The 19,269-nt window shown below is 41.8% G+C and overlaps 3 protein-coding genes across 7 annotated transcripts; 1 reads left to right on the forward strand and 2 right to left on the reverse strand.

Moving 5' to 3' along the window:
• Nucleotides 1-539: 539 nt before the first annotated feature.
• LOC103133619 (protein ecdysoneless homolog) lies at nt 540-5,323 on the reverse strand. The gene is made up of 14 exons (XM_007545446.1): nt 5,251-5,323; nt 4,848-5,129; nt 4,511-4,628; nt 4,340-4,427; nt 3,878-4,056; nt 3,528-3,720; nt 3,312-3,440; nt 3,097-3,222; nt 2,908-2,993; nt 2,573-2,673; nt 1,958-2,210; nt 1,795-1,862; nt 1,168-1,391; nt 540-1,082 (listed from the first exon to the last, which is right to left on the reverse strand). Exons 2-14 carry the CDS (start codon nt 5,050-5,052, stop codon nt 861-863), a joined length of 1,992 nt encoding a protein of 663 aa, XP_007545508.1. The 5' UTR covers nt 5,053-5,129; nt 5,251-5,323; the 3' UTR covers nt 540-860.
• A 795-nt stretch (nt 5,324-6,118) lies between these two features.
• LOC103133618 (protein FAM149B1-like) lies at nt 6,119-16,328 on the forward strand. Of its 5 annotated transcripts, none has more exons than XM_007545440.2 (17): nt 6,119-6,627; nt 7,666-7,782; nt 8,642-8,786; nt 9,379-9,527; nt 9,632-9,775; nt 10,530-10,673; nt 10,779-10,957; nt 11,382-11,524; nt 12,365-12,403; nt 12,663-12,731; nt 13,146-13,258; nt 13,356-13,580; nt 13,945-14,068; nt 14,310-14,435; nt 14,576-14,657; nt 15,266-15,403; nt 15,518-16,328. In XM_007545440.2, exons 1-17 carry the CDS (start codon nt 6,500-6,502, stop codon nt 15,589-15,591), a joined length of 2,139 nt encoding a protein of 712 aa, XP_007545502.1. In that variant the 5' UTR covers nt 6,119-6,499; the 3' UTR covers nt 15,592-16,328. The 5 variants fall into 5 exon arrangements, with proteins under 5 accessions (XP_007545502.1, XP_016523498.1, XP_007545505.1 ...); XM_016668012.1 differs by having other exon boundaries at nt 15,521-16,328; XM_007545443.2 differs by lacking the exon at nt 12,663-12,731.
• On the reverse strand, nt 16,328-19,037 carry LOC103133617 (dnaJ homolog subfamily C member 9-like). The gene is made up of 5 exons (XM_007545439.2): nt 18,674-19,037; nt 18,300-18,440; nt 16,889-17,143; nt 16,693-16,779; nt 16,328-16,607 (listed from the first exon to the last, which is right to left on the reverse strand). Exons 1-5 carry the CDS (start codon nt 18,845-18,847, stop codon nt 16,497-16,499), a joined length of 768 nt encoding a protein of 255 aa, XP_007545501.1. The 5' UTR covers nt 18,848-19,037; the 3' UTR covers nt 16,328-16,496.
• Between the last annotated feature and the right edge of the window lie 232 nt (nt 19,038-19,269).

The following is a 19,269-nucleotide window of genomic DNA, read 5'->3' on the forward strand; positions in this document are numbered from 1 at the left end:
CTTTTTAAAGATCTTCAATTGAATTTGATGCCCAAGTTCTGCATTGTGTGGCCAGGTAAGGAGTAGTACATGTTTTGTTTCCCCAGACATGCTGCTTGGATTTCAGGTCAAAAAGTTCCACTTTGGTTTCATCAGATAAGACAAGTTTGTTTCTGATGGTCTGATAATCTCTAAGGCGTACATTTACAAAATGAAAGTGGGCTGCCCAGTCCTTTTTCATGATGAGTGACAACTTATGGCCTTATTGGTAAAGTACTTTAAGAGTGGTTGACGTTCTTGACGATGCCTCCATCTCCACTAGGAGATAGAGATATGTCCTTGATAAATATATTATCTTTATCTCAGATAATACTTTTGACTTCACTGCTTGGTCTCTGCTTTGATTTGCGCTTTCAACTGCGAGACTTGTTATAGGCTACTAGAATGTTCGATTTCTGGTCATGTACGATCCACTTCATTTACCCCTTGTGGGACGCCTGTGGCATTGCAGAAGCATCTCAACGAAGCATTCACATAGTGAAAGGAGGAGGAAATAAAACTATCTAGAAAACATGTTTATTATGTGTGATAACATGTAAAAAAATGATACAAACATGCATCCAATCACAGTATTATGTGTATTAACAGTTCATGACATAATGGGTTAATTCCCATTTTCAGTGATTTAAAAAAAATTGAGTTTTGCTCTACTGAAAATCCAACTTGTGTTAATCCTTAAATAAGAGGTTTTTCTGACACAACACATGACAAATATTTGACATAAAGACACCAGACTTTGTCCTCTGTCCATTCATCACCTCTGTGTCAACCAGTTCCAGACTCATAGTTTCAGTCCTCTTCCTTTCCCTCCCCCATCTTCTCTATGAGGGATCTGAGTTGGGTGGTATTTGTATTCCCAGGCTCTGCAGCAGGTTAGAAGCAGGTCCAGCCAGTCCAGCCTGGCTGCTCAGAGACTCCAGTAGATTCGCCACCAAGTTGACATCGATGTCTAAAGGCTGGATCTCCTCCTCAGCCTCCTCCGTCAAAAGCCCGTCTCCCGTCGGAGAACGAGACGAGTCATTGTTCACGCAGGCCTTGTAGTTCTGTAAAAGTCACACATTCGCAATGGCCTCGGTGCATTTTAAACCTGCTACATTTTGTATAAAAACATAAAAACATAGTATTTACCGTTTGACTGAAGCTTTTCCCAACATTAGTGCTCTGCAGCTCCTGATCCATTTGGTCCATGTAACCTTTGAGGCTGTCCAGAGTTTCGGCTGCGCTCATCTCTGCAGGACCAGATGAGCCTTCCTCTGTCTCATTCGCCACCTCTTCCTCCTCCTCCTCCTCCTCATCATCATCATCGTAATCATCATCCAGATCATCTGAATCCAGCTCTTCTTCTTTGCCTCCTGTGATGGAAAATTACTACAAGTTAACATCTGCTGATCGAGTTATATTAAATGCTTGTGAACTCTCACCAAAATAACTATTTGGGTTACATATACAAGGTTTCTAAGTTGTTTTCTGCAGCTGCATCAGAAGCAGACTGTCTTGCCCCTTGTTTTGAATTCCTTATCCTTGGTATGAAACTCGTGTGTTGTCTCTGCCTGGCAGAGCTTTTCACCCCAGCCCTGCATTGTTACTGATTGTCCTACAAGCTCCCTGCATTGTGCACAATATATGAATATGTGATTTCACCTGACAGTGCTTGGTAAAATAGTTTGGTTTTTTTTCCACAACCCTCCTAAAATATTTAAAATGATGAAATAAAACGACGGAACGGAAGAAGAATCAATCATTGCTCTTACATACCTAAGAGCTTATCTAGTGCGTTGGCCATCGAGCCTGGGTCAAAACTGAAAGGCTGAATTTGAAGGCTCCTAGAAAACATTTAAACAAAACAGGAACTATCAAACCAGAGTTAGAAAAATATATTTAAAAAAAAAAAAGAATGACTGCATGTAACTTATCTCACCAGGGTGTTTCAGCCCCCTCATGAGACGACATGGCATTGAGGAAGTCCTTCATCCCTTGACTGACAGCTACAAGACTGTAACCTGCTTCTTCCTCTTTGGTGTCCTCCTCTTCCTCCTTCCCTGCAGCCTGCTCGACAGGCCGCTTCTGCTTGGCAGAGCTGAAGCCTTCACTGCCGACATCAGCGACCCTGCCGCTTCTCTCCTGCAGCAACTGCTCTAAATCCTGAGATGTGACTTCCAACCAGCTGTCGCCTGTAGATTAGCGAAAAGGAAAAAATAAAAATAAACAAAGGTATCATAGGAAATTGCAAATGAGTAGAGGAAGGATGATATAGGCAATGTGCACACATTTGTTTTGAGCTCTTTTATTGAGATGCAGTAGAAATTGCCAAAGTGAGAAAATGTGAGAAATGAAGTGTCGCCCTGCCCCCACGTGTTGCTGCTCAGTGGCTGACAGTTGCGTGAAAGAGTGGTAGGTTTTTTTTTTTTTTTTTCTGAAATCTTCAAAATGTGACACATTTTTCTTTCCTATTAAGTCTTCAATCTGATTATTTCATAGATACTTTAATAGCAAGAAAAGGATCTACTCCGTTTCTGTGAAGCTGTTCACTCACTGTCCTCCGGGGGGAGCTGTGACTCCAGTTTCTTGAACTCTTCCAGGTTGAGCGGACTGCTGTGAAGCAGCTGGAGAATCTCCTCGCCTGCAGAAATGGAGCTGAAACAAAATTCACAGCAGGAATATTGAGGGGAAAAAAGACAAGTGCGTTTTTTTTTCTTTCTTCAGTTTAATAAACATTACATTTGTCAGTCCCAACTTAAACCACAAATACAAAATTTAATTTGAAGAACGGAATCCAGCGATCTTCGTGGAAATCATGAACCCTGGTGTTTACATTCATCACCTGCCAGGCTGATCTCTACACTTGAAAGCAGATGATTGAATCCTCACCTCGACTTTGAGGCAACCGACTGTTTGAAGAAGATTTCTGCACATCTTAAGAGTTCTTTGTGAAACGCCGAACCTTCCAGCTGGCCCTGCATTTGATAACATGGACGTTAAAAACGAGCTTCCTGGGAGAAATGCTACATCTGCTGTTTATAGAAGTGTGGACAAAAAGAAGAAAAGAGTGCGACTCACTCGGAAGTAGCCGTTCTTTTTTAGACTTTCCAAGAAGTTCTTCCACTGAGGGTTGCAGCTCACAGGAGTGTCGGCCTCCGAGGACGGCAGCCTGCTCTTAGAGCACAGGATCTCAAAGCCGTGAGCCTGAGAATAAGGTGAAAACAGATTCACATTTCCACCTTTACCTTCGCCTTCTTCCTCGTGACAAAAGAAAACCCCAAACCACGCCTCACCAGTTTCGTCCCGAGTTCATGAGCCTTGTACCGTGGATGAGAGCGAGGCGGCAGGTCGAAGTCGCTCCTCCGATCTGGGGTGAACTGCTGCTGCTGCAGCTGGGCGTACAAGCAGCGGGTGAATGTCACCTGGAAATTCACGCAGGAGAAGGACACCGTGTCATGAAAGCTGAAAGGCCAGCACAAACAAATCCTGCATATTTTGCATGCGTCTACCGAGGCGAGGACTCTCGTATCAGGAGGAAACGTCTTGAAGCTGCGACAGGCCTGCAGGTCCACTGGATCCCGCAGGTAGAAGGCCGAGACCGCGGGGGCGACTAAGTCTGGACGCTGTGCCAGAACAGAGGCAACGCCGGCAGGGATGAAACAGTGGGCCCGGTGGAGATTAGCTTTAATCTTCTCTGGGTATCTACATCAATGTCCAAAAATGTACGTCATAAATTTATATATTTTTTTTACATTCTGATCATTTCCAGAGAAGTCCTGAGGATGTTGTTCCATTTGCATTTCACATGTAATTACTGTAGAAAAAAATCAAAGAAAACTGGGATTGTGTGAGAGCTCACCCTTGTAGCCTTTTTTTTAGAGCTGAACGGATTTTGGGGCTAGCTAGACAAACTTCTGGGTGAGCCGAAAGGAGCACTAGAGCTTGTGCCAAACTGGGGACCACATCAAGAGAAAAGCCAATTGAACTGGACTTGGATGGGCAGGGAAGGATGTGCAACTCTCCCCTGTAGATGAAGACCTGCGAAAGAAAGAAGAAAAAAAAAACAAACAGCTGCTTTATTTCACTCTCCACTAAAGAAATCACACACATCCTTTCAGTCAGTCACTGTTTTATTCCTCTTAAACATGTACGTTAAGATGTGTTTTTGGCTAATCGCTGACTGACAGGCTATGTTTTTCTTTATTATAAATATTAATAGGCTGTTTGCTCCAAACTAACAGGGATTTTTATGTTAGAAATCAAACTATTGCGTAAGATGGTCAAATTAAAAGTGAGGAATGTGAACATCTGGAACACTCACTCTGTTTTCACTTGTGTCTGGGTTCAGCCACTTGGGAAGATGATCCGCTGCTTCAATAAGAAGAAAATCCCCATCGTTGTCCTCAACTCTGCCCACATAAACAGTACTTTCAGCTTATACGAAGGAAGTAAATATGAGTTATTATGTAAATCCAGCAACATCTTGTCTGACCTGGCTGCAAGTTCTGGGAACACCTCTGTGAGATGCAGCAGGAGGTAAACAATAAACCACTCATCCTCAATGTTGTCTCCATACCGAGTGCTGCCTCCAATGTGAGCGGGAACATCTCCTGTCAGCGAACAGGAAAGTCACATTGTTCAGATCCGCCGCCATGCTTTATTACAGTGAGCATCGGTAGCTTTACCGCGGTACTTAATGCATGAGATAATGTTAATGAAATGAAAGATTTTTTTAAGGCGTCTTCTCCAGGGATGTCATTAAACGTGTCTACATCTGTATATTTAAAATAAACTCATCTGAGTTGTAAAGAAAAACCAGAAAATATAACCTTTCTCGGGATGGTATTTGAGGTTGAATGGTTGATCCTGCCAGATGTACTGGACCAGAAGCTGAGCAACCTTAGCCAACATTTCCTCCGTCAGGTGTTTGAGCCGTTCTTCGGTCTGCTGGGAAGACATGCCGTTTGTCTGGACCAGAAAGAGTTTGTACTGAACCATATCTTCCGGAATCGACCTCATCTGCAGAACATCCATTGTGATTTTCTTTAGAGAAACGACTGATAAAACAACAGTAAACCAGATTCCAGAAGTCGTTGATGTGCCGCCAGTGTCTGCAAACAGTTAAACCCAAAAGAAGAAACTGTTGATTAGCGTCACCCTAATCGACAGTTGACATGTGACATTTTATGTCAGTCCATTGCAAAAACGTGTTTATATTTGGAGAAAACACACTCTAGTTTGGGTTACGTCGTAATCACGCCATCTGTCAGTGTTTAGGTTCTTCCCTAATTTCTAACCGGCTTCACCCTAAGACATTTGTCAGAGAGTTCCGGTTTGATAAATGTATTAACTACAAAGTGTGTACTGGAAAAATTATACATTTTACAAATTTAATAAATAGCTTTTTAAAAAATATATTTTGGGATTCGTTATGGATAACAGCAAATTAATAAAAAAGTGAAGTTGTAGACTGGTCAGAATCGGAAACATTTTACAAACGTAGTCACGTCACTACGATGAAATATGGGAAATGTAGGAAAATAACACCAAAGAGATTTTTGAAAAGCTTTATTTGTATTTGTGCTTTACAATACCATTTTAAATAAAATTGAACTTTAAGAATAAAACCAAAATGCACAATAATTAACAACAACAACAAGATCAATTTGTGGAAAATAAATATCTGATCAAATAAGGCTGAAGAGAAATAAAATATAAGTACACAGAGTAAACATACTATTAATCGACGAGGACATAATGCGACTTAATTACAAAGTAAAAAAAAAATAAATAAATTAATCTTCAATGTCTGGATACAAATGATCTGTGCATTGAACGTATATGGGGAAAAAGCAATATACAATGCAATACAACAAAGCGGTACATGTTTTTCTACTTTTCACAGTGTTATACAAAGTTTTTACTAAACATACGTTATAATATTGTTGCTGTTTTTTTTAAAGAAATGTATGCAGTTTTTCTCTTTTTGTCAATTTTTTCTCCATGAGTCTATATTTTATTTTTTCCCAAAACAGGTCTAGCAAAATAATTTTATTATGCACGTGACAGAATTATTTTCCCAGAGCAGAAATACATCTCCCAGGTAACCGTGCGGCTGTGAAGTCTCGTCTCCATGACAGCCGTGCTATTGTTGTCGTCGTTGGTGCTAGTTAGCATCGCAAATTCTCAAATAATTTAGACTCTAAGAAAGACAGACAGGTAAATATTTGACCACATTCGACAGCTATTTGGTGAAGCCAGACTAAACCGACGATGAGTCAAATTATACAAGTGCTGCGGCACCACCTTTCTCTTATAGTGCGTTTGTGTCACCGTTCATGCAACGCTAGTTAGCTCATTTTCAAGTGTAGCCTCCCCCTCCAGCGTTAGCCGCAGCCCCGTCCAATACAATATTCCAGATCCAGGCTTTTACCTGGTGGGTACCTACAGGGCGACTGGAGGAGATGTTGGAGCTCCCTCTATGCTGTTTGCAGAGAGTCGAGCGAGAGGAGGCGGGGATGAGAGACGTGGTCTCGAGCCCTTGAACCGGAGAGAAAAGAGGATGATTTCACGGTACAACAGGAGACCAGTATCGCATAAACTTGAGATGTGAGTACCAAGCAGTTTTTCCCCCCACTGTGCTCTGTAAACTAGTTGTAGGTCTTTATATAAATTGCTCCACTTTAATCATTATTTATTTGTTATCAGTATAATTATTATCATGTAGCTATTTGCTTAGACACCAGTGTCAATTTTAGCGGTAGACGAGAAGATTATGTTTTGATTGCTTGGTGTAGGCACAGGCCAGTATGAGATTCTAATGGTATGATAACCTTGAGTGAAGTGTCTCCGTTTCAAGGTATCTACATGTTAAAAGAAAGTATTTAACATGATCCAAGTGGTTTCTTTAAAACAGAGAAGCGACAGTTGTTCCTACTACTGTCAAGATAATCCAGTATATGGATTATCAGTAAAAATAATGAGATAAAAAGTAATGCTTTTACACAACCATAGCAAGCTGATATTAGCTGCTAAATGCAAATAGCTGAGGCTCCATTAATTTTTATTTATCACACTGGAAATATATCCAAATAGTCACACATCTCTCATTTTTTTAGTCTCCAGCATCGCATTGCAGGAGGAGGTGATGCAATGCTGTTCTCTCTGCTCCATAGTTCATAGTTTAGGTAACTTTGATTAGTCTGGCACTTTTTTATGCATCTTATTATAAAGGACTGTAAACCACAGTGAAGTTATGAAGAAATATTTTTTGTTAACCTTTTAAAACTTTTGTCTACTTCAATAATGGTAATCAGTTTATGCTCCATATTCTTGGTACAAGTAGTTTGTGGTACTATCTAAAGCCTAAGCTAATTTTACTTAGCTTAGGCTAAGTAAAATTATGCAATCTTTTTTGAGCTTTTTCTTTCATAGTGGAGGTGTTTAATGTCATTTACAAGTTTTATTAGTTCCCAAGGAGATAGTATTGTTTCAGTCCACCTTCTCCCACCTTTTTTTCATGATTTTCTGTTGTTTCAGTAGAAGAGAAACACAGCATCTCTCTTATGTCATCACGAAGACAAGCTGTCAGGCGTTCATCCTCAAACGCCATGTTGCCGATCATTTCTCAATGTCCCTTCTGTGCAGTCGTGGTTTGTCTCGAAGCAGCCTCGATCACCACCCTCTCCCTGAAGAAGCAGACGATATCGAAACCTCTCCGCATTACCTCCATGACCTGCAGGAAGCCGTCTCTGCACACAACAGGTGACCAAGTGCCTGCAGGCTTGAGTTCGCCTCCCCCCACCCCTTTAACGTTCAAACCTTTGCACGTCCAGAGCAAGAGCAAGACGTAGAACAAGCGTTTGCACTGAGTGCGCAAACACAGACACTCTGGATATTTTGTAACTGTACACCGTCTTGAGCAGACAGCCGATTCTCCGAGTTCTCGCCATGTGACACCCAGAAGCAGCGGATTAATTAATATCACATTGCCTCCTTCAGATGTGCAGTCAAAAGGATGAATAATTAGGCAGGCTGTTAGAATATTCTATTAAGTTGACATTTGCTCCTTATTTCCACTTTGATTCTATCACCAGTCACTTCTAATTATATTTCTGTAGCCCCATTAAAGAGATTTATTTGGCATTTAAATGTATATTATTAGACCGGTTTTGTTTATTCACATGAAATATAGAAAAATAAATAGATTTGGCCTAAAAAGTCTTTGAGCATTATCATAGATTTTGTACCCTCTGCACATTTCTTACAGGAGATTCAGTGCCTTGGAAAGTATTTATACTTCTTGAGTGTTGGTGTTAGACTGTTTCACATTTCATCCTCAAACTTCAATGCATTTCACTAGGATTGTGTTTGATAACCTTACGGAGAGGAGAAGTTGAAGGTTAATGGCACTTTTTACAACTAAACATAGAAGTCTTATGGGCATGGCTTTACCAGATTTGCACATTTAGAGACTCAAAAAGTCAAAGTAGTTCGACCTCCATCAGATTAGTTAGAGGGCATCCGTAAAAAAAAAAAAAAGCAATTTTCGTAGCTTCTCGGTTGGATTTAAGTCTTGACTTTGGCTGATTAAAAATAAAAGATTACTGTGTTTTCCATGCAGCTCGCAGACATCTGCTGCCTCGGACCACTCCGACTGCCCAACCGTCATCTCAGTATCACCCAGCCAGTCCTGGTCCGGCATTCACAGCTCCACAGGAACCGGCATCTCCACAGAAAGGAGCTCCGTTTTCTCTTGGGGCTATGATGTAAGTCTGCTCTTCTTCAGAAAGAAATCTTGGCATGAAATGAAACCCCCTTCTCCACCCCCCCGCCTCCCTCCGACCCTGTGAGTTGTAAAAGACGTTCCTTTTTTTTGTGCTGAATGCCTTCTCTACAGTTTGTTCTGCTTCTACACAAGCATGCTGCCACATTTTAATTAAGTCTAACCAGCATTTATCACCTTTTGGAAAATGTGTGGGAAACAGAAACAGTATCCGTGTAATATACCAGATGGCTAATTTGCATGCTGGTTGTTTTTATGCAAGACCTCGTTCTTGTTGCTTCGCTTCCCTGTTCTTTCTACATTAAAACTATTTTCAACTCCTAATGCTTTTAAGAAAAATAATAACTCGCAGCTCTACTCTTTTTCTTCCTGTGTCCCTCTATTTTTTTTTTTGTATTTTAAATGATTGCTCCACCTGCGACAGTCCATAGGAGCTTATTTTCTTAATAAACTCTGCAGAATCTTTGCAGATGGGACCAGAATGCAAAGCAGCAGCTTTCAACAGTAGATTTGGCATACCAGAACAGAGGGATAAATATCTTCCCCGACTGTGTTTTTGTTTGTGCGTCCCACAGGAGTTTGACAAGGCGGCGTCGCGGCAGGTGCAGCAGATGTTTGATGAGATCGACAAGGAGCTGTACGAAGGGAGAGGCTGTGGCGGGGGGATACTCCAGGGGCTGCAGGACGAATGCCAGCAGTGGACCACACGCTTTCCACATCTTCGGTAACTTATCTGTTGTTTGTCCTTCAGCTCGTAGCTTTTGTTTTGTTTTTCAAAGTTTACTTTTTCATTTTCTCTGTGTGTGTGTGTGTTTGTGTGTCCCTCAGGATCGTGGGGACTCAGCTTTTGTGTCCCACCGACGAGGGCTTCCAGTGGTACGCCACTCCAGGGACAGTCAGTCTTGCCAGCAGCCCGTCAACAGACAGAAAAACTACTGTGAAGAGCCAAGGCAAAGAGAAAGGGGCTGCAGAGTAAGTTTTAAAAACACAGACCCACTGGTTTGCTGACGGATTGAAGAATTTCAGGCACTTTATCATCTCAGAGGTAGTTTTCTTTTGCTGGTGGTCACATCGGGTTCTTTTTAGCCAATCGAAAATGTTATGTCTTCTTCAGCTCATTCAATCTTTATTCACTGTATTCAGTAGTTTCTCTGCAAATTTGTTATTTTAAAGCTGTTATAAATAAGTCCTGACTGACTCTAGCTCTGTGACCTACATATTCTGCCTTTTTAATTAAGTATTTGGGCCAATGTCAAGTTGGATATTTAAAATATACAGATGGGACTCCAAAGTAGTGTGCACAAGGCTGCGACACTGTCTGACTAGAACGCTTACAAACTGGGTTGGTGTGATCAGATCGGGTTGCATGTGCATATATGCATGGCGCACCTCAAAAATCCCAAATGTTACCAAGTATTTTTGTCTAGTTTTTAGTGCAAGCATGTTAGTACATTTGAAATAGGAAAAAAGGTAACTTACAAGTAACTTTTCAGCAAGAAATATGAGCCAGTTTTAAGTCAGTAATTCAAGAGAACTAAAATAGTTGCTGTGGAAACTAGACCAAAAACACTTGGTAAGATTAGATGTGTTTGCATTGTGTTTTTTTTTCTGCATCTCAAGATGTGTTTTAAGACTAATTTGCTTTCTTCAGTATTTTTATGCCTGTACTGAGAATCCTGCAAAAATAATTTGAGCAATGTTTTCTTTTTTTGGGAAAATATAATAGGTTGAATGTTCAGGGCAGGAAAGCTGCACTGATCAAAGAGTGCGATGGCCCTCCCAACAGCGAGCCCAGCAGCTACGACCAGCCGAGAGTGATTGAAGTGGAGGGAGTGATGGAGGAATATCTGGCTTTTGATAGCCGGGACTTGTGAGTTGTCCGCATTCATAAATCACATAAATCCCAAAAAGTCCTCCTGTGTAAGTGCTATTCCCTTCACAGTACAGTAGAACGAGTATTTTCTTTCTCCAAAAGGAATGAGTGTCATGAGGAATGTCCGGAGTCTGTTCGGAGGCATCACTGCCTGCCCCCGGTCTCACCGTACTGCTGCCGCCGGCAGGCTGCTCTCGACCTGCTGTTTGATGACGTCTGGCGGGAGCTGGTCGGTTGGATGAAAGAGCTGGTTCAACGTCACTGGGAGTGCTGCACCTCCCGTAATGCTAAACGTTTCTACTTTTATAATAGAGTTGAACTTTTACACATGCAGGGTTCTTTCACAGTCTGGAAAAATACTGGAATTTGATGGTAGTCGTATCAGGATATGTATGGAAGAAGAACCTGAAGAAGAGCGTCTGGGAGAATATTTCTGTTTCCAGAACTATTCTTCCTTCCTTCCTTGTGTCATTCCTCTCTTTAGTTCCTTCGTTGTGTTGTCTCTCTTTCCTTCCTTCCAGTTTTTTTTAATGGTTTTTAAAAATATCTGCCATAAATTTAAGGACTCTGGGGAACGTTTTTTATTTACTATTTTCCAACGACAAAGTTGTAAAGTTGAGTGTGGAAAACTAGGGAATTTTTAAATGTAAAAATGTGTTTACATTTATGCGTTTCTGAATATTAATGTTGATATGTTATTGACAGATGATGAAACACTATCTGGGAGCCTGAGCCCTGTGCAGCCAGACGCTCTGAATCCTTTCATGCTGCTCTCCTCGCTGCCCGCCGCACTTCCAAAACCGGGTCAGAGCCGAGTGCCACCGCTCACGTCTGGACAGCAGCTCCAGGTCAGTGGTGTGAGAAGGACTAGATAATGAGAGGCGGCTTATTTCACAAATATCAGTCGGAGTTAATCAGAAAACAAGTTCGGACTTTTTCTCAGTCTACTTCAATGAAAACAATTTGACATCGACAGAACCTGGTAAAAACTCCTATTTAACCCCTGATAAAGGAGACTAAAAGCTTTGTTTTATTGAAGCAGCACATCATCACAGATATTTTTATTTATATATTTATGATCTGATTTTTTTTTATTATTTGGAGGGGGAAAAATATCTTCTGTTAAAAGAAAGTTGTTTTTAACAAATTATCTAACACCGTTAGTAATTCCTTTAAGTTGTATGCAGCTGAAGGCACAAACACTCCATGCGGGTCCGGTGTGAAACATAGGGTGAGGGTTTGGATACTCGCCTGCTGTTAAGTTCGGTAGAGGATCTGTGATGCAGTGGTCCTGTTTCTCCTCCACAGGCCCTGGGAGCTTTATTATCCTTCATTAACTCTTTGAAACATCAGGGAAATTAAAACGTCTGCTAGAAAGCTGAAAATGAATGCTCATCGAGTCTCTAAGTAATATAGCAATCCAAAAAAATACTGAAAAAAGGTTAAATGGTTCACCGATGGCTTATCTCCAAAGCAACTCATAAAGTGTCCTTTTGGAAAAGGGAGGGGTTGAACAAAGTGTTGTACCATTGTTATGTCCTAAATTGGAGTTATACTCCCTACTGAATAAAATGTAGCTAAATTACAGGTTAGATTTTTTTTTTTTTTTTTTTGAAAATATTCTGCACCAGCTTATGATCCTACCACAAAAGAGATTTATTTTAAGACTATCTGAACATCTTTACCAGGGGGTGCCAATCAGTTTGGAGAGGTCTGTGCTTGAGGCAATAAGTAAAGCGTTTTCAGTCGGGACGTCTTGTGTTCCCCAGAGTTTTCATTCCTGCCTGTTACTCTTCACTTTCTCAGTCAGTCTGCTTCAATCCCTTTATTCTAAAGTATTTTTGGACTTGCTGTTTTTGTATATTTTGCCTTCTTAACTCTGTATTCCTCTACTTTCTCCACTGTTTCCTCTCTACTTTCACCATATCTGCTGTCTTTCTTCGAACGTGCCAATCCTCCCTCCCCACCCGGCCCTCTTTTCTAAAGAACACAAAGTCAAGGGGCTCAAAGCACAAGTCCAGATGGAAATCCAAAAAGCAGAAAAGGCCTTCAGCTGTATGTAACTCTCCTGCTTCAAGCCAGAGCAGTAGTGGGATGTGTGCACGCCATCTGTAGAAGCTCATTATCCTGAATATCTGTGTTTGTGCCTGTTGATTAACACCAAAGCATCCCCACTGTTCATCTCTTTAATCATCTTCAACACATTTGTGAGACGCACAACTTCTTTTTTTTTTTTAATTTCGATGCTTTTCTTTTCGAATCTTTTTGAATGTTTACTGCAATTATCCGTTTGGTGTCTTCGCTGCATGATGGCTGTATTTGGAAGTAACTAACTCAGGTTCTCCAGGGATTCCTCCCTTCTTTTGCTTCCCGCTTCGTCGTCTCTGTCCTTAAACCACACTTCTCAAAATTTTTGCATGTTCCGCCTCTCTTGTTGTCTCCGCTCAGTCCTGTTTTTCCTACGCTCAGGCTGGCAGGACGCCTGCAGGGGCAGCGGCGACGCAGCACAACCTGAACGACCTCATCGTGATTCACAGCATCCCCCTGCAGCAGAGAAACCTGTCTGTGCTGGAGAGAAGCCCGTAAGAAGACATCTCACCCTTCGCGAACGCGCTTCGTTTCTGGTTTAGAGCAGTCGATCCACCGTGGGTCTCTCTCTCTCTCTCTGTTCAAACGCAGGGATCCGGAGGAGCGCCCGTCTCACAGGCCAGTCTCGAGCGCCATCCCTTCCAGCAGACCTCGTCCTCGCAGAGCCCTGGAGCAGAGCTCTTCCTCTTTGTCCCGCCAACTGCAGTCAGCTCGCCGCCGAAACCCTCCTCCCCGAAACTTGCTGCCCCTTGTTCCGAGTTTGAGTCAGGCCGGGACAGGGGGATACCTGGACGAGGTCATCCGTGGGACACGACTGTGAGTTGAAGCATTGCAGTAACCCTACTGAACGCCCTGCACTCCCCCCAGCCCCCCGTTTTTTTTTGTTTTTTTTATGTAAACAAATGTCACTCGGAGTCATGGCTGTGAGCTATCTTAGCCCGTAAATTTGAGCCGAACTTTGGATAAAACAAATTTTGATCTAATTTTCCATCCAAAGCAGTTAAAATCATAATAAGAGAATTAGAATACGTTTGATCCTTAAAGTTAAATATAGTCTCATCAACTCTAACCGTTTATAAAATGTCAGCGTCACAGAACCGCAGCTGTCATTCTTCTAGCTGGAAACAATTGAACTTTTCAACAAAAAAAATCTGAAAAGCGGTCCGCCTCTCTCCAACAGAACCACAGCCAGCGACCGATTAACATCTCCGCTGGTGGCCCTGAGCCGCAACACTCCCCTACCCCCCATCGGAACCGGAGACGGCGAGTCGCCCCACCCAGGGCTGCTGTCAAAGCTCACACAGGTACAGATGTCAGCACCGCAAATATGACTGGTGTCATTCAACCCCGACATGTCGAACGCTGTGTGGAGCTGTGCAAAAATATCCATGCCTCTTAAACCTTTTCACGTTTTGTCACTTCGTAACATTAAACATCAATGGATTGACCAGTGCTCTGTGAAATGCTTAAAGCTTAGGATATTACTATGTAGCTGCTGATTTTTTCCCCCATGATGGTTTGCGTTCCATATTTTAATCCCTGCAGCGTCAGAAAGGCCCTTCCAGCCGCGCCCACAGCGCCTTACACGATGAAGCTCAAAGCTCCGTACCGAGGGATCGTCACCACATACTAGACGTCTTCTCTCGTCCCAACACGACACACACGTACAGGGTGAGAGATTTATTTTAGTTTTGTTTTGATTCCTCAAAGACTGAAACATCGCTTCTATATTTTACTGCAGCCTTTAATGTGTTATATTTGCATGTTCCGATTGAAGGCTGTTGTGACGAACCTCTGATTTTGCCTTTCAGTCAGACACTCCGTACCGGAGTTCCTTCACCGTGCTGGACAATATCGGGCAGGGTCGGCCAGGAAGAGCCTCTGTAGGCACAGGTCAGAAACCCTGTTGTTCAAAACCAGGAAGAAGACTAAACACATGATGCACTTTAGTTGCTCATAGCCTCTTACGCTCCATTATACCGAGCGGTTCATCTCATTTTAAATGACGTATCTCATGGTTGAACTGCGGCTGCAGTCGGGGCTAGTCAGTGCTGCACAAATGTGGTCATCCCTTTTCTTCTGGCATCTACACACTTTTTTCTTCCACTCAACCTTCAGTTAATGTGCTTCTGTACAACCCTGTGTGAGCAGCTGGCTTCTTTAACAAATCACTTTTGAGATTTACTGTCCTATTAAGTGACCACTCTTCCAAAAACTACAATTTCTGCATCAAATTTTAATTGTCTTTATGTAATATGTTAATTTTTTGAGAGTCTGAATTTTAGGTTTTGGTTGGCCATAAGCCACAATCGCCAAAATGAACAAAAACACAAACGTTTCACTCTCTAAGATTTCTTTTTGAATTGTATTGCTGAAAGAAATCAGTAATTATTGGCATTTCTCAGCTAGTTGGAAACTCACTTCACACCGTAGTGTTTTTAACAGCTTAGCTTTCTGTTAGGGCTGTGTTTAACGACTTCCACGTTAATGTTTTCCTCCAGACTCTCTGGGAATCGGTGTGACCGGTGTCGGTCTCGGCATCAGCAGCTCGTCTTTCTTGGACTCATATCCTCACCACCTGCTGGGGCCGTCGCCCATCAAAGACGAAGAAGAGCCCGAGCCTCAGAGCCCTGTCGCAGGTCAGTAAAATAACTCGGCTGAACTCGGGTTAGGCCGTCTTCTGTGTGAAACATTCCATTTCTGAGCAGCAAAAACAGCTCAGGTTTATCGTCGGATGTTCCTCCGTTTTCCAGCAGCCGCTCCTGTTCCGTCTCACTCCTACACCCGCAGCGGCATCTCATCCAGATCCAGCAGGCCTGGCTTGTAGTTTCCCCCCCGGCCTTGATCTCAACCACCTCCCTGCTGTTCATCTTTACCAGCATCATCTCTGCCCTCTGTCTTGTTTCGAAGTAGTTTGTTTTTGTTGATTACATTTTTTTAAGGCCTATTTTTTATTTTTTTTTATTTCAGAAATCACCTTGTGGACCTGCCAAATGTGAAAAACGATCAGTCTTTGTACAGTATGGGGTCATATGTGTGGCGGTGAATGTTTGATGAGAATGAGTATTTATTTATGCGAATATGCCATATAAAAATCAGCATATTCATGTGTTGCTATAAATGTAAATGACTATGCAGGGAAACCTATAAACCATATCTGCTCATAGGACATGTTCCTCCCCGCTCTGATGTCAGGGAGCTTTGTACTGTATCAAAATCCAACCGTCCCTCAGAAAGACAGCGCCGTCTCAATGGCTCTCCATAATCGAGGTGCTTTTGCCGGAATTATCCTACAATGTAGGAATCTTATAACATACACATTATTTGTAAATAACAAAAGGAATTTATTCATGGTGTCTGAACAAAGTGGTGTATTTAATATAATTTACTTGCTCTTTGTTTGAGCAAAGCCAACTGGTCGTACTTTGACGAGTAACATCAGGGTTTGTGCACAAATAGTTTCTTTACTTATTTGTCACAAGGGAGACAAAGCAACAACCCCTCCCCCCCTCAATGCTATTATCTGTTTTGTAATAAAAAAAAATAATAATAAAGTGTATAAATGATGTAAACGCATGCATTTATTAATAGAACTTTTACAACACATTACAAGAAATAAGAGGATTTACATGTTTGTGTAGGCTGAAACAGTTTTGCAATCAGTTATCCTTAAAACACTTGTCTGAACTGGAATAACAACATAAAAAACTTTTTTTTTTTTTCCCCTAAGATTTATTTTTTGGCTCTTTTTCCTTTTTGTTGTTTCGTGCCTTTTTGCGAGTACTTTGCTTCCAGATCTGACAGCAAACTGTTGAAATTCCTCTCTCTGGACTGCTGGTTTTTCTGCAAAAACGTGGAAGAGATTAAAGTCAGGCCAGCCGAGCAGAACCCATTGCATTTTTTTTTTTTTTTTGTAGGGACGCGATACCTTTAGCATCATGACAAGGCTCTCCTCGTCCTCGCCGAGCCCCATTTCTTTCTGCATTTCCTCGGCTTCTTCTCGCTCCCGGTCAGCCTGAGGGATCAGTTCCAAACCGACGCCATTAGCGAAGTGGAAAGATGACAGGTGTTTGTCTGTGCGTGTGCATGTGTTGCGCAAGAACAGGAAACGGTTCAGTACTCACCCTCTTTCTCCGAGCCCTCTTCTTCGCCTGACTCTCCTTCGTAAAAGCTCGGAAGGCCTCCACCTCTCCGCTCTTGATGGCAGCCTGGATGATGCGGCACAGCCTGGGCTCGTCCTCCTGAGAGCTGCAGAGAGCCGACGCCGTGATGGCATCCATGTCCCCCTCGTGCTGCACGTACAGCCGGATCACGTCCTCCCGCTCTTCGTCGGATCCCTTGTACTTTTTCTCAAATTCGAGGATGTCCTGCACTGTGATCTAGGAGAGGAACAGAAAGACAGATCACCGTAACAGGTAGCCTAATTCTGACTCCAGGGTTGTTGTTTTTTTTATGTGTTTTTTTTTTTTTCTTAATCAGGAGCAAATATTTAAAATGGAGTTACTTTCATACAGACGCACAAACAAAGAAAAACAAACACTTTTCAGCAAAGTGAAGAATGGTTTTCTGTTTGACTTAGTGTCTCACACACTCAATACAAAACAAAAATCCCACTAAATAAATAAACTTTTTTGATGCATTTCAAGGTTGGAATGACGATGCAAGAAAACAAACAAAAAAAAAAACAAAAAAAAACAAAAAACTTGAATAATGAAAATTATGCATAAAGACTCAGAAATATACATACACCTTCACTGATATTCAATGACTCTTAGCAAATTGTACATCTACAAGCATTTTATTGGCCATTAACGAGGTCAATGACCTTATTATAATGTGTGTGACCGCTCTGACAGAATTTACAGGTCTGTTGTTTCTTATTCAGCTTTTGGGCGAAGTTTAGAAGTGTTTTATAGGTTTAGGGCCAGAGCCATTTCAGAGTCTTGATACAAGCCTGCTTTATCAATTCCATTTGGTTCTAGCTGGTTAAAACTAGGTCAAATTTTAATGTTCAGAACAAAAACAGAGTCACCACATCTTGCCTTGGAATAAAGCAACACGTTTTATTATAAAGCAATAACATGAAGCTTAATCTAGTTTAACACTAACCAATTTCAACTGAACTCTATTAGTATCTGATAAGAGTAGTAGTTAAATATCTACAAAATGTGCTGATGCAATAAAAAAGTGTGTGCTTGTCCTGCAACTTGCTTACTGACATTTATCTAGATATTAGTGGGCATGTATGAATATTTTGGATAGAAAAAAAAAACTGACAACTACTTCTAGCCTTTCAGTGTTGTTCAAAAATGTTTTTGTTATGGTTACTGCATTATTTTAAATCCATCATAACTGAAATTGATAAAAAAAGAAAAAGTAAACTAATAATCTATCAGCAGTTAATGCACACAAGGCTTGAGGTTAATAAATGCACACAAATAAACGGGCATTGCATTAAAACAGCTTTGATAGCAAAAGAAAAAACTTCTGTGCATGTGCTGCTTTTGGGACGTGACCACTGTTGTATTTCAGTACCTTGGGGAAGAGCAGTCTCCAGTATTCTTCCCAGCAGCGGTCCTGACTGAGGACGTCCGACTCTTCATCCACCAACCCCTGCTCATCATACACGGCCCTCTGCTCCTTGTCGCTCAGTACTGCATAAAGCTTTCCCAGCACCTACGGGTAAATTTTTTACACTCAAATGTAACCGTGAATTAACAGTCCGAAACATTTCTAGTCAGCATTGAAACTCGATTCTTAAACGTGTCGGCGCCGCAGCACTGACGGAAAACATGCAATAAATGTGTTTTTAAGACAGCTAATGTTAGGTTTTTTCAGACGTTATCGCAAATATAAGTTAGCTTCAGTTAGTTATGCTAGTTCCTAGCTTGCCAGTTTTGAAAGCTGACCTGAAACTTCTCTGTGGCTTGCGGGTCGTCTGGAGCCCTGTCTGGATGGACTTTCAGCGACACTTTGTAGTAGTTCTTTCGGATGTCTGCCTCACTCGCCTCTTTGTTTACACCCAGAACCTCGTACAGATTGGAGGTGTTGAACAGCTCCCGACACCGCTCGAGCAAACCCATCGTAGAAGAAAGAGTCCTGGTTTAACGGGGTAAGTTGGTACAGGGTCTAGTTGGCACAGTGTCCACACGATCTAAATCGATTATTTGACGGCAATACTTAAATAATTGCTCAAGTATTCTCCGGGTCCTAAGCTGTTAACGTCACTTTGGCGCGCTGGCCTATCCTTTACATCCGTACGTGCAGGGACGCGCTTACGTAACATTGTACGCGTTCTTTCATTGGTTGTACTCAGAGCCTGCCTTTTTTTACGTAGCATTTTTTTCCTGTTTCACCCCTCCTCGGCCCTCCATTAATACACTTTATGGACTAATTAAACTGCAATATGAAGAAATGCATAATTAGTAAAATATGGGGGGGTGGGGAGGGGGGGTAGAATGATATTCGAAATAAATTTAACAATCTCTGAGATTCAAACAACGTA

Source organism: Poecilia formosa, unplaced genomic scaffold (assembly GCF_000485575.1).
Source record: "Poecilia formosa unplaced genomic scaffold, Poecilia_formosa-5.1.2 Scaffold12, whole genome shotgun sequence".
NCBI classification, from domain to species: Eukaryota; Metazoa; Chordata; class Actinopteri; order Cyprinodontiformes; family Poeciliidae; genus Poecilia; species Poecilia formosa.

What these genes read in the sequence shown, in the direction of transcription:
- LOC103133619 (XM_007545446.1), bottom strand. Translation starts at nt 5,052, where the DNA reads ATGGATGTTCTGCAGATGAGGTCGATTCCGGAAGATATGGTTCAGTAC. An exon ending in CAAATACCATCCCGAGAAAG is followed by an intron (nt 4,629 to 4,847) that starts GTTATATTTTCT and finishes GTTCGCTGACAG; the next exon opens with GAGATGTTCCCGCTCACATT. An exon ending in TTCCCAGAACTTGCAGCCAG is followed by an intron (nt 4,428 to 4,510) that starts GTCAGACAAGAT and finishes TTATGTGGGCAG; the next exon opens with AGTTGAGGACAACGATGGGG.
- LOC103133618 (XM_007545440.2), top strand. Translation starts at nt 6,500, where the DNA reads ATGCTGTTTGCAGAGAGTCGAGCGAGAGGAGGCGGGGATGAGAGACGT. An exon ending in GTATCGCATAAACTTGAGAT is followed by an intron (nt 6,628 to 7,665) that starts GTGAGTACCAAG and finishes CCTTCTGTGCAG; the next exon opens with TCGTGGTTTGTCTCGAAGCA. An exon ending in AGCAGAAAAGGCCTTCAGCT is followed by an intron (nt 12,732 to 13,145) that starts GTATGTAACTCT and finishes TCCTACGCTCAG; the next exon opens with GCTGGCAGGACGCCTGCAGG.
- LOC103133617 (XM_007545439.2), bottom strand. Translation starts at nt 18,847, where the DNA reads ATGGGTTTGCTCGAGCGGTGTCGGGAGCTGTTCAACACCTCCAATCTG. An exon ending in AAGCCACAGAGAAGTTTCAG is followed by an intron (nt 18,441 to 18,673) that starts GTCAGCTTTCAA and finishes ATTTACCCGTAG; the next exon opens with GTGCTGGGAAAGCTTTATGC. An exon ending in GGAGACTGCTCTTCCCCAAG is followed by an intron (nt 17,144 to 18,299) that starts GTACTGAAATAC and finishes TTCCTCTCCTAG; the next exon opens with ATCACAGTGCAGGACATCCT.